The 15,530-nt window shown below is 31.0% G+C and overlaps 1 protein-coding gene across 1 annotated transcript; it reads left to right on the plus strand.

Annotated features, from left to right (window-relative positions):
* Window positions 1–8,579: 8,579 nt before the first annotated feature.
* On the plus strand, window positions 8,580–9,937 carry LOC106106285 (glutathione S-transferase-like). The gene is made up of 4 exons (XM_013286839.1): window positions 8,580–8,752; window positions 9,100–9,267; window positions 9,483–9,622; window positions 9,715–9,937. The coding sequence occupies exons 1-4, from the start codon at window positions 8,617–8,619 to the stop codon at window positions 9,880–9,882; spliced, it is 612 nt and encodes a 203-aa protein (XP_013142293.1). The 5' UTR covers window positions 8,580–8,616; the 3' UTR covers window positions 9,883–9,937.
* Window positions 9,938–15,530: the final 5,593 nt, after the last annotated feature.

The raw sequence follows: 15,530 nt of genomic DNA on the forward strand, positions 1-15,530 counted from the left end.
AACGCCTGCTAACAATTCCATCTCTGTTAGATTTATAGCAAATTGCTTTTCACCATATTCAGGCGTTATTTTCTTTTACATAGAGAATTTCGCATTTTACGGCCACTTTTGTAACAATATTTTTCTTTTAACTACAAACCCTACGCCGCAGTGATTCTTTTGTTTTTATTCAATATATTTTGAATACAAAGAGTATTTCCTCTCCTCAATAATTTAATATTTAAAATTAAACATAGATGGCGCTAGTAAGCTGTGAACTCCCGCATCAGGCGAGAAATCTAACTTTACCGGGAAACTAAAAGTACTTTAAAATATAATAATAACTAGAATCTGTTTTGTACTCTGTTACCATATTTTTCTAAAATAATTGCAAAACTTTAAAGACGGTCAGCTCCGCAGATGTTGCAAGCAACTCGCCGCCTCATAACGCTGCTTTGGAACTGCAATATAATGCAACAAAACTTTCAGATTGCCTTAAAACTCTCTTAAATAAAAAAATAAGGTTCAAAACAAATTTAAATCAAATATTTTTAGTTATTGAAAATACAAGCGCTACTTAAGACTAAGTCTAAGTAACAATTTTGTTCTAAATTTTCACATTTCCTTATTTGTTCGTTATTTAGTAGCAAAAAGTAACACAAACTACTACAAACGAATTGGCAACACAAGCAAAAAATCTGTATGCTAACTTAAGAATTTAGAAAAAGATCGATTCTATGTTACCTATTTAACACAATAATTGTAAAATAAACTAATTTGTCATACATAATAGAAGACGAAGCGCAGAGCGTTTAATTGCTACAGCTCAGTAAATTTCCCCCGACACCAGTGCAATTTATTAGCTTCTATTTTAGTACGTATGTACATTTGGATCTAAATAGAGATGAGATAATATAGCTTTGTGTTCAAAGTAAATGAATGTTGATATTTCAGCGTTTAATTGTTTAAATTACATTGTATGTCTACCTTACTTATTTTACGTACATATATTATAAATGTGAAAGTTTAGATAGATGTATGTTTCGAGAGTTTAGCGCCTAAACTGCTGAGCGGTTTATAATGAAATTTCTCATAGATGTTGAGAATACTCTAGAAGAACACAGGCTACTTTCTTTTTCACACATTCATCGTAACATTTGAATTCACAAACAACTTACCTTTTTTATTGTAAATTTGTTTAGATTTATATTACTGTGTCATAAAAAATAAATAAAAAACCAGCACTAAGAAGAATCATGGCTCCTACAAGACGGGCCTAGAGCCTAGTGTAGGAACCAGGCGATCGACCACAATTGTGTATAAACAAATTTTGTAACTTTATAGGTAAATCTTTTTAAATCTTTTGTTTTTTGTTTAATTCCACTCGATCGGAGTTACGGGTGTAAGATAGTTTCTTTATAAAATTTCAAATATTATGCAAATACAAGTGGTTGTTGGTTCATGCCCGAACATATTATAAAATCTTTGCAAAACTGTCAGACGATGTTAATGAATTTCATTTGCATGAAATTAAAATGCATAGTGCGCTTGATGGGAAACTTGTTTATTCGCGCTTTTGTTTTTTCAGCAGAAAACACGTCAAATATAAAAATGCTTTAAAGTTTCTGTATGAAATAGCGTAAACTATAAAACATGTGACTTGTTTGATGTCATTAAACCGAATCAGAAGCTATTGAATCTTATTGTAGTTACGTAAAGTTTCGTGTGATTTTTTTACTTACTTTACATGTATTTGTATTAGAAAGAAAAAGGTTGATAATTTCATCATTCTGTTAAGATACCATCAATAAATTTTATAACAAACTAGCTGTTCCCGTGCGATTTCATCCGCTTGAGATCATGAAAATTTTATTTTATTGTTTACATCTGTCAAATTATCAATTACAAATGTCAAAATGACATTATGACAACTTTGCTTCCTTGTTGTTGGCAGCAACTTATGGTCTCTTTCCCTCATTAGGGTTTTTATCCAAAATATTTACCCCCTAAGTTTAATGGCGTGAAAATATATAGCCTAAAGCTTGACGTAAGTGTAGGGCTTTTTATTTAAAAAAGAATTATTCAAAAATATGCTGTAATTGCTGACATCTTAGGCAACAAAGAAGTGTGTGTTTACGCTTTATTATAATAGTAAAAATATACTGTAATTGCTGACATCTAAGGCAACAAAGAAGTGTGTGTTTACGCTTTATTATAATAGTATAGATTAAATAAAGAATTCATCCCCTAATGCAATTCTACATTTCTTACAAAATCATGGTTCAAAATATAATTCCAGTGGTATTTTAAATCTGTTTTCTAAATTAAATTAGAAATGTGAGCGACGTGAAACGAATGTCGCATATTCTGAACTTTTCATGCGGTTAAAGTTAACGTCCAAAGTTTTTGACAGTTGACTTTTATGGGTTCTATCCAGATTAAAGTATTCTATATTATTTTTATAACAAAATCAATCGTATTTTGCCTAATTAATTCTTAGATGCAATTGATACTCAGTTCCAACCAAATATTTTAAACAATTGACAACTGTACAATCTTAGACTTGCTTTACATCCATACCTTTTTTAACATATTAAAAAATTATTAACGATATCTACTCTATGTCGTATAGATTATGGTTAATATTTTAAAGTTTTTCGAAATAAATAAACTTATATAATTGTATACGTTCAATACAAAGAGTTATGTATAGCATAATTACTTCTAAGCACGAAAATTCTAAGTACAAGAACAAATATTAGCGTAGTTTGTGAACTTTAACTCCGCATAAGTTATAATTACCTAAGTTGTCTCATTAGAAATAATTAGTTATTCACATTAACTAACTTTTATAATTAACATATGAGTTAACATTTTCAATGAATGTACGGGGATTTTAATAAAAATAAAAGTGTAAGTTTCAATATGGCTCAATGTATTTAGAATAGAACATTCTGGAATATCGAAATGGTTACTATTTTTATCGATATCTTTACTAATATAATAAAGCGTAAACACACTACCCTGTAGCAGATGTCAGCAATCACAGCGTACTTTTGAATAATTCTTACTTTAATAAAAAGCCCTACACTTACGACACGCTTTAGGCTATTTTCACGCTATTAAACTTATGGGGTTATATTTTTTGGTGTTGTTTGTAATATTTTTTTCCTCCGTCATTATTTTTGTCAACTGTGTAAGTAAATAAAAGTATGATTTGCTTTCTGAATGGATTAAATGACTTATTATTATTATTAATTAAATTGGAAACCTTAATGTGGGAAAGGAACTGTAAACTACAAGCTGCCAACATTAAGGAAGCAAAGTTATTTTGGTAACGGTAATTTTGACATTTGCAATTGAGAATTTGACAAATGTAAACAATAAAATAAAGTTTTTATAATTTCATGCGGATGATGCTGCTCGAGAACAGCTAGTTAATATACGCAGGCAAAGTCGAGAGTTAAAACTAGTTACAATTTGATCAAACCTTGAATATGAAAGCTACTTGAATACGCAGCGGGGAGATCGATTTTGATATGATATCGGTACTCCTTGACCTTTCCTCGGCCCAATATCTTTTGATACAGCGTAGTTGCTCTTAAACCCTAATTTTCTCAAGTCATTTTGTAAAACGATAGCGAAGTAAAATAACTTGTAAAATGAAAGGTCAAGGATTTAAAGTGAAATTGTTATTATTTAAGCAAGTCTAATATTTTCATAAGTCTTCAATAAATATCATAAAAACATTTTTATAAATAGACTAACATATCAAACAAAGGATTTTAACAAGTTCAGATTACAAAAGGGAAAATCTTCCCTTTCAAATTTAATATTTTTCATTCTTATTTGGTCTCTCATTAATATTTTTTTTTCACGTTAAAAATGTATTCATTACTGTTATAAAATGATTAAACAGACCTTTTTAAATGAAAATTAATCCACATTACACATGTGTTGCACTATAGAAATCTATATTAATATAATAAAGCGTAAACACACACTTCTTTGTTGCCTAAGATGTCAGCAATCATAGCATGTTTTAGAATAACTCTTTTTTTAATCAAAAGTTCTACACTTACCTCACGTTTTAGGCTATACATTTTCATGTTGTTAAACTGGTGTAAGGTGTAAATATTTTTGATAAAAACCCAAATGTGGGAAAGAGACCATATGTTGTTACCAACATCAATGAAGCAAGGTTGCCATGGTTTGACATCATGTCATGTCATTTTGACATTTGCAATTGAAAATTTGAGAAATGTAAACAATGAAATGAAATTTTTATAATTTTATGCGGATAAAGTCGCATGGGAATAGCTTGTATTGGAATAAAATCAAATCATCTCGCTCATACACTCTGTAAAAACAAGTGGCAATACAAATGTAACGCCAATGAAAACCGACGGTTATAGGGCGCTTTGGTAAATGTGAGACCACGGAGATAATTAAAAGGGTTCCAACTTTTGCTGGAAACAGCTGCATAGGACAGTACTTAATTGTGGTCCGTGGTGACGATTTATTTTAGTTGTCGAGTTCGTGTACATATTATATTGTTGAAAAGTTTCTATAGAAAACATAGCCTAAGATATGCTTAGACTGGCTCACTAAATCAAGAGCTACTAAATTATATTTAAAGACGTGATACAAGGTTTTTTAAAGATCGCACACCTTTGACGAAACATCGCACAACAATTGTGCGATTGTTGATTGTTTCGCAGCCAATTCAACTGCTTAGTTGCACTAAAAATCGAGTAGTGTGTGCACCTCCATATAAGCTATTAGAAATCGAGACTAAACAGCTCCTAAGAGCCTGAATCATCTAGTTTCAAAACCCAAAATAATTTTACAAGATCATTGTGTGTAGTAAAAAGTGCGAAAACTGGTCTATGTAGTAACAAACAAAATGATCAATATGGGTTCTGAAGCCAATTTTACTAGTAGTTAATGTAAAAGTTGGTATAGTGTAATATAAAAGAAAAGAGCGATAGAAATATTTCCACCGACCGTTGATAATGAGCGTAGTTCTAAACAATTTGTATTCCTCATGGTTTATTTGTAATGTTCGTTTAATACGAAACTTTGTTGAATACTCCATTGTAGGGTGGCTACGCTATTGTTCAATGCGTTTGACAATGTGGACACTTGGTAAGTGACAGGGGACGCGTCGATGCTAAACACAGATATGTTCCTTTGAACTTTGTGCTCCGGGATTACACTGGAATATTAAAGGGGGTTGTTACAATGAAAATACATAGTGGGTTTACACGGATGCATAGTTCAGTTCCAAGATAATTTACCCTTTGTTCTTTCGAATGCTTTGAATGAGTTTTACAAAGGAGAAAATTATTAAGTACACAATGACCTGTTGAGATTTGTCTTTCACTATTTAGTTGAAATGAAAAAGTAATACTTATGATACACGAGTAATAAAAACGCTACTGAATTGGTCGAGTAATGTAGTCTACAGCCTAAATACAAATCCACACAACTAATTACTTATAGTAAAATTGCATGTAACACGATTAAATAATCTTGAGCCTCTACGTTTTTGTAAGATCAAGATTTTAAATATCACTTTAAAAAAAAACAGATTGGATTAAAATACAAAGTACACATTAAGCCGCCGATTGTGCACTGACATTACTCTGAACTTAGCAGAGTATGGCGACACTGTTCTCAAAATTTATGTCATATTACCTAGCCCATAAGCCGCTGACCTCTTTTAGTTATGTGGAACAAATAACAAGATAAAGCGATATTTTATATTTTTAGCTTGGCAGTAATTTATTGTTGTAAAGTCGCAAGAAAATATAAGTGTTTTATGTAAACCATACACAGTTAACAGTGTTTTTATGAAGACATTATTTTAATCACCAAATATAATTGAGTTATCCCAAGTGCAGAGGTATAGAACGGATCTAAAACGTGTCAGTCTTATAACTTGTACCACACAAATATAGCAAAACCCTTTCCATTTATTGCTGAGAAAGGACAGTAATTTATGTATTACGGCTTAGATTTTATTGCATATATGGAGAGATTTTTTTTTTATTATTTTGTACGTCTCTAAATTGATTCTTTTGAGTACTTTCATTAAATAGATTAACCATGCAGAAAAAAATATAAATAACTAAAGTCACATGTGGCACTGTTTAATCAATAAAGTCGGGGTCAGGTGGGTTTAATATAATCATACGGTCATAAGAACGGTATTGAAATCAACATATTCATTTGAAATTAACAAAAAGATTCAAACTAAAGTGAACAGTTTTTTTGCAAATACTATTTTATGGTAACAAAAGCATCTTGTTTCATCAGATTAGATTGTCAATTTCCAATACATATTTACATTATTTTAGGTTCTAAAAATTTGGACCAGAAAAAAAAATGAGAAACATATTCTTTATAAAGCTCTTTCCATTTTATGTTCAACAATTATTAGGCTGACCTATTTAGTCGAAATTCGAATCGTTCCGAATCCCTTTCAAGAAAAATAATCGAATTTAGACAGATGGCGGGTCATTATCGTTTGTTTGAGGGACACACATTTTCACGCCGCTATTTTTGGCAAATAGGCCCCAATAACTTTCCGTCTAAAATCACCCCATTTATCTATACGATAGGACATTAGTTACTCTTATATAAGACATAATAATACGAATGGAAATGTTCTAGACCAGTGATTCTCAAAGTGGTCTATATCGACCCCTAGGGGTCTATGACAACCTGCAAGGAGTCTACGTGAGCGAAAAAAAATTGGGGGTACATGAAATGAAAGTGGACGATAGGGGATCTCAACACATACACTGATAGTACCTATTTACTTACATCATACTATCTTGAAATATCAAAACATATACATATTTAAAAGTGCCTATGAAGTAAAAAAAAATGTGTTTTTACTTAAAGTTTTTAACACTTAATATCCCTATAGTAAATGCAGGAAATCAATATCGGGTAAGTAGGGGTCTACCCAAGACGGAAAAACATGGAATGGGGTCTACGATACAAAAAAGTTTGGGGAACTCTGTCCTAGACCAATCACAACAAATGTTTAATAGCCTCGATGGTTTTTGGCTTGAAGATTGATGAAAGAAGCAATTAAAAAAACTCTCTTTTGCAAGTACAATTGACCCATTGGAGTCGTAACCTTGGAACGAAAATAAATAACATCATACTAAGAAAGTCTTCTCTTAGCAAGAAGTAACTTGTAAACTCCGTGGTAATCAGTAATAAAAATTTCTCTTGTACGTCAGTTCCTTAACATTAAAGTAAAGAAGCATAAGAAAATAGTAAGAGAAGTTTCAAAGAGAACAATGTTCATTAGGGGCGAGAAGTTAAACTGTACATTAACACAACTAAAAGAATATTCCGGTAATTTGCGGGCAAGCACTTCCCACACTTTCCTACAACTTTATTGCTACGTTGAAAGTGGAAGAGCTAAATTGCTTTTTACTTTTAATGCCTATAGCTCTTATAAACGATTGAACAATAAAATACTTTTATCTATTGTTAAAATAGCTTAAAATATTTGTTTGCATTTGTTTTACTAAAGGTGAGTTTCCAATGTCGCTACATTTAATAGTTTTGATATTGTAAACTTTAAGCAAGAAAGACCATCGCCAACTTGCCCTTATCCCTATACAGTATGTGCTGCTTTGCCCTACTTTTCTATCAGCCGTCATACCTGACTTCACTCCTTAATCTCCTCTTTCGCACAATCCATCCATACTTTGATATGAACACGAATGAACCGTGCCTCAAAAGCTTGTGTTTATTAAAATAATCAAATATGCACCCTCAGTGTCTGCATCGTGTATTTTATTTCCCCATCTCAAAAGTATTTTGAGTAGAAATATGAGAGGCTTAGTGTTTGAAACAAATACTTGTAAAATTACGTAAAATGTAAGTTGATGTAACCATGAATTTCAATCGTCACGCATATTTTGTAGAGATCTTAGAAACATGTGTTCAGAATATGTCATTCTTGTAATTCAGATGTCAGGACACTGGAGACGAAATGTTTTTCTCAATGGGGTAAAAAATTCCATTGGTCCCACCAATGGGCTCGCTGATAAGCCCAACCATATCCAGATAAACCAATACATAGTTTGGACTTGTTTGACGACGTTGATTGCTAAAATTCGCGTAAAATATTAAAGAATTAAAAAAAAAGTATTTGTCACAATTTTTATCTCGCATTCAGAACTGTTTTACTACGTTTAGTCCCATATTAAAAAAAAATCTATGCATTTGAGTACTGTTTCAGTATAATTTGTGAACGATATCGCAAACCTCCTTAGAATTTTTTATCAAATCAAATCTTAACTGTACCATATCGTAAACAGCGTTATCAGCTGTTGATGATAAACATTTTACGAAAGAAATATATCTACGTTAGTCTTTAATTAATAGGTGAAATGAAACAGTTATCAGAATCAAAATGAACTTGACCTTTGAATTTGTAAATATACTCGTTATTTTTCAACCTATCAGTTAAATAACAACTCTCAATATTTCTATAAGTTAATATAAACATTTCAATTATAATCTACTGATAAATTATTACAGAAAACTATAAATATACCATCACTTCATTTTATAATCATTTCGCTCTGGTAATTTGTAAGAAACATGGCTCAGAAATTACATTACTTCGATCTGAATGGAATTGCCGAGTCTATCAGATATTTGCTTCATTACGGAGGTCAGAAGTTCGACGATGTTAGGTACGAAGTGAAGACATGGCCTGATAAAAACGTCAAAGATGGTAAGTATTTTGTTATTTTGATTCACTTTTAGATATAAGATTACATTTTTAATAAATAACTTAATTTAATCGACTGTAGGCGTCGCCAGAAGATGATCTAGGGGGGAGACATTATTTTTTTTTAATCTACTTTACATTTATTGATTCTCGGTTAGCTTCTGCCTCCTGGCGATACCCATGTAATCGCCTTTTATTGTAGTGTAATCTAACTGCTGTACTCAAACATTTTAACAGATACTACGTTACCATTAAATCATTTTAGGTATTGTTGCTAGTGCTCTTCTAAAATAACCTTAAGATTAGTGTGTAGAGGTTAACCATGTTATAATGACTACATTTTTTATTAGTTCTGCCATTTGGTCAACTGCCTCTGTACGAGGAGGGTAGTTCGAAGCTGACCCAGTCGTTGGCTATCGCCCGCTATGTCGCTCTCAAGGTGAATCTATTACCATCTGACCCTTGGGACCAGGCTGTGTTGGACAGCATTGTGTTCACAATCTACGACTTTTGGTCAAGTAAGTTAAAGAATTTGGTACACCATAAATAACTAGTTTTGAAGTCCCTTGGTTTACAATTAAATTGATTTGCAATTAGAAACGTTTATTACTTCAAACTTAATTTAATAAAATAAGACAATAATTTGCAGATATATTGGTTTAAATAGAAAGAAACGAGTCAGTTGCTAGCATAAATATTTTACGGGCTTAGAGCTAATGTAATATTCTTTCAGAGGTTGTAGCATACTTCAAGGAACAAGATCCTAAAAAGAAAGTTGAACTGAAGAAGGAAATCTTGGAAGAAAGTATCGATTTCTACTTCTCCAGGTTTGAGAAGCACTTAAAGGACAACAAGGGATACTTCCATGGAAAGGTATGTGATCACTTTAACGGTAAAATTTTGATTCTATGTCCCATCTATATTCAAATGTCCACCTGTGAATACTTATCGTGATTAATTTTCAGCTGACTTGGGTCGACTTCGTGCTGATCGGTATTTTGGAGGCTTCGAACTTGTTCCTTGGTGTCAATATTGAGAAGAAATACCCAACCGTAGAAGCGCTCATGAAGAAAATACTCAGTCTGCCAGGAGTCAAAGAATACATCGCTACCAGGAAACCTTATGTTCTATAAATAATGCAATGTATCATGTAGTTGATTTATAAATAAATTTGTTTTATTTAAATGACTATTTTTTATAACTTATTCCTTCTTTACGTAAAACTTTTAATTTTAATTATTAGAATTTTCAATGAAAGATTTATTAAATGAAATGAAAAAAAAAATTAAGACGAAAATTCAATGTTCTGAAGGTTTTATTGTAATTAGATATTCATCCTTCAATTGTTTTCTCAGCGAACAAAACACTACACGGATTCCTTTCACAATCATCTTTAGAACAATACATAAGCCGCTGTTACAAGAATCTTTCGTAGAATAAAAGGGAGTTCATCTACCGCCTACTTTCTCTTGTCACGAACTAATTAGCGCGTTATTATACCTTTCCTTTATTTATTAAGATTAATAACCTGTAACTAAATTATTTGTAAGCAATACCCGAAATTTATCCTTAATTATATTTTTGTAGACATGATTATGTTGGTAATAAGTAAATAAATAACAACCTTTTGGGTATTTTCTCAAAGATTTAATGTTTGACTTTAACAGTGGTAAACGCCTACAATAACAACAACTATGTTACGAATGGGCCGGCTCACTTGGAATACCAGGACCAGATAGAAGACAAGCGTGAAATGGTAATAAAAATAAAGACACTCAATATTATAATTGCGAAAGTTTTGACGAATAAATGTTTGTTAGAGTTTGTAGCCTTAACTGATCGGATCTAGGTGAAATTTGGCATAGATGTAAAGCATAGTTTGGGAAAACACATAGGCTCCTTTTTTTTTTTAATTTCACGTAAACATATAGCTAGTAATAATATAAATTGCATTTTTTATAAAAGAGATCATTAACTTTATTAATAAATGTTAAACATGACCTCATCGTGACTTAAAATTCTCGATAAGATCAATTTATTGCGAACAATCTACGAACTGGTAAAGTTGCTACTCTAACTTAATCCGTTAAAAGTTTTCTTTGCTCATTAAAAGAGTTCAAAGAATGTTAATGCTCAACTTAAGTGAACTATTCAAGAGTTAAGTTATCGTTAGGTACCATTTACAGGTTGGGTTCATTAGGAAAGTATAAAGTTTCATTTAGTTATTGTCTAAGTAGTTATTAAATGCAAAATATAAACTATTTTTTCTTTGATTTTCAAACCATACAGGGATTTATTACATTAACCATATATGGATTTTTATATAAAAATCTCTAGAGAAGAGTTTCGCTTTTTACTATTCCATTTTGTACACATTTAAGATCTTTACCTGTTTGGTTTTTTACCCCAAACAGGTAATGATTGAATCTATTTACAGAAACAAACACTATAAAATTTCGAATAATAAATACTGAAGATATTTGACTTTGGCTTTCAAACACATACCATGTTCCGATGAAGACATTTTTGTCAAAGCAAAAATTAAATTCCGGTGACTTTGCAAAATAAAATTTAACTCTTTTAATGAATACGTTCACAATACAAATACTTAACAAGACATATTAATTGACTTCATCGAAACAATAATTACAATAGGCATGAATAATTTTCCGTAAAATTCATAATTGAAATAATTACTTGCTTATTTTTCAATCTGAAATTAGTTTGAAGTAGCTAATTGAAACTGAAATAAGGCAGTTGTATATGTAAATCACTTGAGAATTTTAAAAAAATGTTAAAAAGAAAACAAGTATCAATTTTATGTTCCTTAACTATAATACAATATGTTTTTGGAGGTACGATTTTCATAAAATAATATTTTTAATTCAAATAATAATAGAATTAAGTGTAATTTTATCTTTATTTATGTTTTAATTTTTAATTTATCTTATAATTGTTTTAGTGGACAGTGATTATTTTTATGGAACATCATTACGCACTGAACAGGATAAACAATGTTATAGCGAACTACATAAAGTATTCTGCAGGATAAAGTGCGGTGTCAAGTCAAGCCTATGTATTGAAACACAATGTTACTGTGTGTATTATGTACAGAATATGAATAAAATCGGTAATTTTTACGTTTAATAATCTATCTAGCGTAAACACACACTTCTTTGTTGCCTAAGATGTCAGCAATCATAGCATATTTTCGAATAACTTTTTTTTAATAAAAAGCCCTACACTTACGTCACGGTTTAAGCTATATATTTTCACACCATTAAACTTAGGGGGTAAATGTTTTGGATAAAAACCCTAATATGGGAAAGAGACCATAAGTTGCTGCCAACATCAAGGAAACAAGATTGCCAAGGTTTGTAATGTCATGTCTTTCGACATTTGCTATTGATAATTTGACAAATGTAAACAATAAAGTCTAATTTTCATAATTTCATACCGATGAAGCCGCACGGGAACAGCTAGTATTATATGTTTTAGAACGATGAATAATGCAAAACAGATAATGTTCTTTTAAGTGATTTTTTAATTGCCTCGTATTGTAATGTTTTTTTTTTTAATTATAGACTTCTCTCTTGCTTTAAAACATTAATTTAAAAATTGAGAAAAATATGGTATATAGTCCTACATGATTATAGTGCGTATGTTCTTTCAGATGGTTCTCAAGTGATTTACTTAGCTAAGCCCGACGAACCTTTAAAGAAGATTACCCTAGCTGATGACTTTGAAGATATTATAGAAAATGGTACTTTAATTCATGAATTATCTTAAGTACTAACTTTACTTAACTCCTCGCGAAAGGAATCGCGAGCTAATAATATATTATATTTTCAGTCGACAGAGAAATTTATTTAGATAAAAATCTAAACAATCCAGTGATGTCCTTAAGGCCGTCTCTACGTCATCATATTGCACATTTCTGTCCGAATTTAGAAGTAGCAAGGCAATGTATTCGAAAATGTATGACAGAAGGTAAACCTGCGTTTTGTGGGAAGGACCACGTGTGTTATTGTGGACATAAATACTCCAGTACAGATACGAATCCAGGCGTAAATGTACAAGAAATGTACGGACAGTTTCATGATCTGTATGAAAAATACTTCGGTACATCAAATATTGATCACGACAGAGATGATGAAAAGTAACTTCGTTTAACACTGTAAATAAATACATATAAACAGATAATAAATCTTATCCTTAGTAAACTATTTTGAAAATTTCGTGGGATCTTCTTTAGCTAATTAAAACATCTCATGGCCGATTTCTGAAACGACTCTTAAACAACTTGCTTTGTAAAGCCTGATGTCAAAATTTAAATGGCATTTGGAATTTAAACGTTTAATACGCTGTTACATATTTAAATACTGTTTCAGTATTCGATTTTTACCTACATCTGTAAATTGAGTTTAAAACATGAATATAAAAACAAGTCTTTATAATATTAGTAATTTTTATTTAATTTCTATTTACTTTAATAGGTTTAAAGTCACAAACTTTAAAAAAATGTAATCTGTACATTTTTTTCATATATTTTTCACCTTACTTTGTATCTACAACCTATTTTTTCTTTTTTGAGAAAGGGTTTTATTCTGCCCCAAGCGGCGGAAATTCTTTAGCAACGTGAAATTGATTGAGAACGCCAGAACAACCCCCGCGTGTCTCTGATTTATATGCCGCGAACGAAACCACCGCTCAACTGAATTTTAATTACATACAACCCCTTGTGAAGAGTTTGCTCAATGAACTAGTCAATAGAATGAATGAATTTATTTTTTAGAACATAAATCGATGGCGGTTTTATGTTCTATATTTTTTTTTTAAATGAAATGTTACAAGTAATCTTCAATTTTATTTGTTTTTGGGTTTTTCTTAATCTGAAGTAAAAGAATAGGATAAGAAAGTAAGAAAACGCTTTACCAACTAACAAGGAGCATGTCGAAAACATAATTTTTAATGATATAACAATTCGAAGATTTTTTTACAATTTATGATTTGTTCAAAATCACGAAGACAAAATATCTAAAACTCAACATTTAAAAATAAAAATTGTAAAAGTCAAACTAAAATGCACTGTCATTCAAATGTCTTGTGCTCTTTTTTATCTAAAATCCTCTTCGAACCATATATTTTCCCTTAAACAAACATTCCCAGCGCATCCCACTATTAGAACACTGTTTGATTACGTATTTGCATAATTCTACGCTCGTAGTTAGGGTTAAAACATCGCGCCCTTCACATTACCATTAACATTGTGTTCACAATGCTCCAGTGGGCTATTGTTCTAGAATAAACAAATATTAGTATTAACAGCAATCATTACCCTTATTCCAAAGGTATAAGGTCGAATTTAGAATGTATTAATAGAATTGCAAAGCGTTCGAACGCTCTGAAACGCCGAGCAAGTCGATTTGATTAAGCCTTTCATTTCCATTTTTAAATCCATTGTTCATTTTATTCATACATCTTGAAAAATGAATTATCGATTTTATAATTTACTTCGATATTTTTAGCGTTGGTTAATGAGAGGTTTACATTAAATCCTTGTAAATAGGAGACGAATGGGGACATTCATAGAGTCCTTTTATACATAACCATAAAATGACACATTTCAATATTTTTCTTTTATTATCAATAGTGGATTAAATGTTTTAAACATCGGGGCTGTTTTTAATGTTCTATTAGGATCTTATCTAATTTTGATAGAAAAACGATGTAATATTTATGTCTAACAAATGTGTTATGAATTATTCATTTTTAACTTTTTAGAACATAACCTATTATATTTTATTAAACTATCTGTTCCAAGACTAGTCTCCAGAGAGTAGGTATTGGTAGAATGACATATTCTAAGAAAAAAACGTCTAAGACAGAAGTAATATCTATAAATATTTAAATAGCAAGAGCTATATGGATGGCACTATTAAAGAGAAATAAGAATGATCATTTACTACGATGTGTACAAATCCACATGAAAGCAAAACATTTTAAAGTAGAAAAAAAGTTCTTGAGGGTGAAAAGCATACGTGCGTGCCTTGGGGTTACATTTTCATATCCAAACTATAGCTTAAAAGTACAGACATGTAGATCCGTTATACGTGTATATTTATTTACATATTCCTGACTAAGGTAAGGATTATTTTGTGTATTTTATTATCTATATGGAAAGTATAGAAAATTAATTATTTTTGTACCAAAAATATCAAGTATTGCAACACTTAAGCAGCATATGTAATCGCTTTTATGATTAAAAAAAAGAAGTTTATCTACGTTTCTATCCGCGGTATAAACTTATAGTAATAAATTAGAAATACAGGAACGCTTTTGTACATCTCCCAATGTAAAAAAATTGTACAGACTACAAATGTAACATGTAACGAATTGACAGCCCCTCTAATTCAGTTCATCGTACAAGTGAAGGGTCTGACAGGCAAACACTAAAGCCCCTGTAGCCCTCGGGGATTATTGATTTTTATTTTGATGTTTTTTCGGCTTATGGCTCATACTTTTAACTACGTTCGCTTTTTAAAGCAATATTTTCGTAACATGACATCATCTCATTCGATGCTTTTACTTTTATCTATAAAATACATATGATAAAATAGGAGTGTCTGTAATATCAAAAGTAAAATCCAGATTTTGAAAAGATTTGTGTTGCTGATAACAAAAAACTCATTTTTTGGTCTGTCTGTCCGCAAGCCGCGTTTGTCCCGGGTAATCACCGAAACGGCTGGACGAATTTTGACAGGACTTTCACTGAAGGGTA

This window comes from Papilio polytes, unplaced genomic scaffold (genome assembly GCF_000836215.1).
Source record: "Papilio polytes unplaced genomic scaffold, Ppol_1.0 DF822289.1, whole genome shotgun sequence".
NCBI classification, from domain to species: Eukaryota; Metazoa; Arthropoda; class Insecta; order Lepidoptera; family Papilionidae; genus Papilio; species Papilio polytes.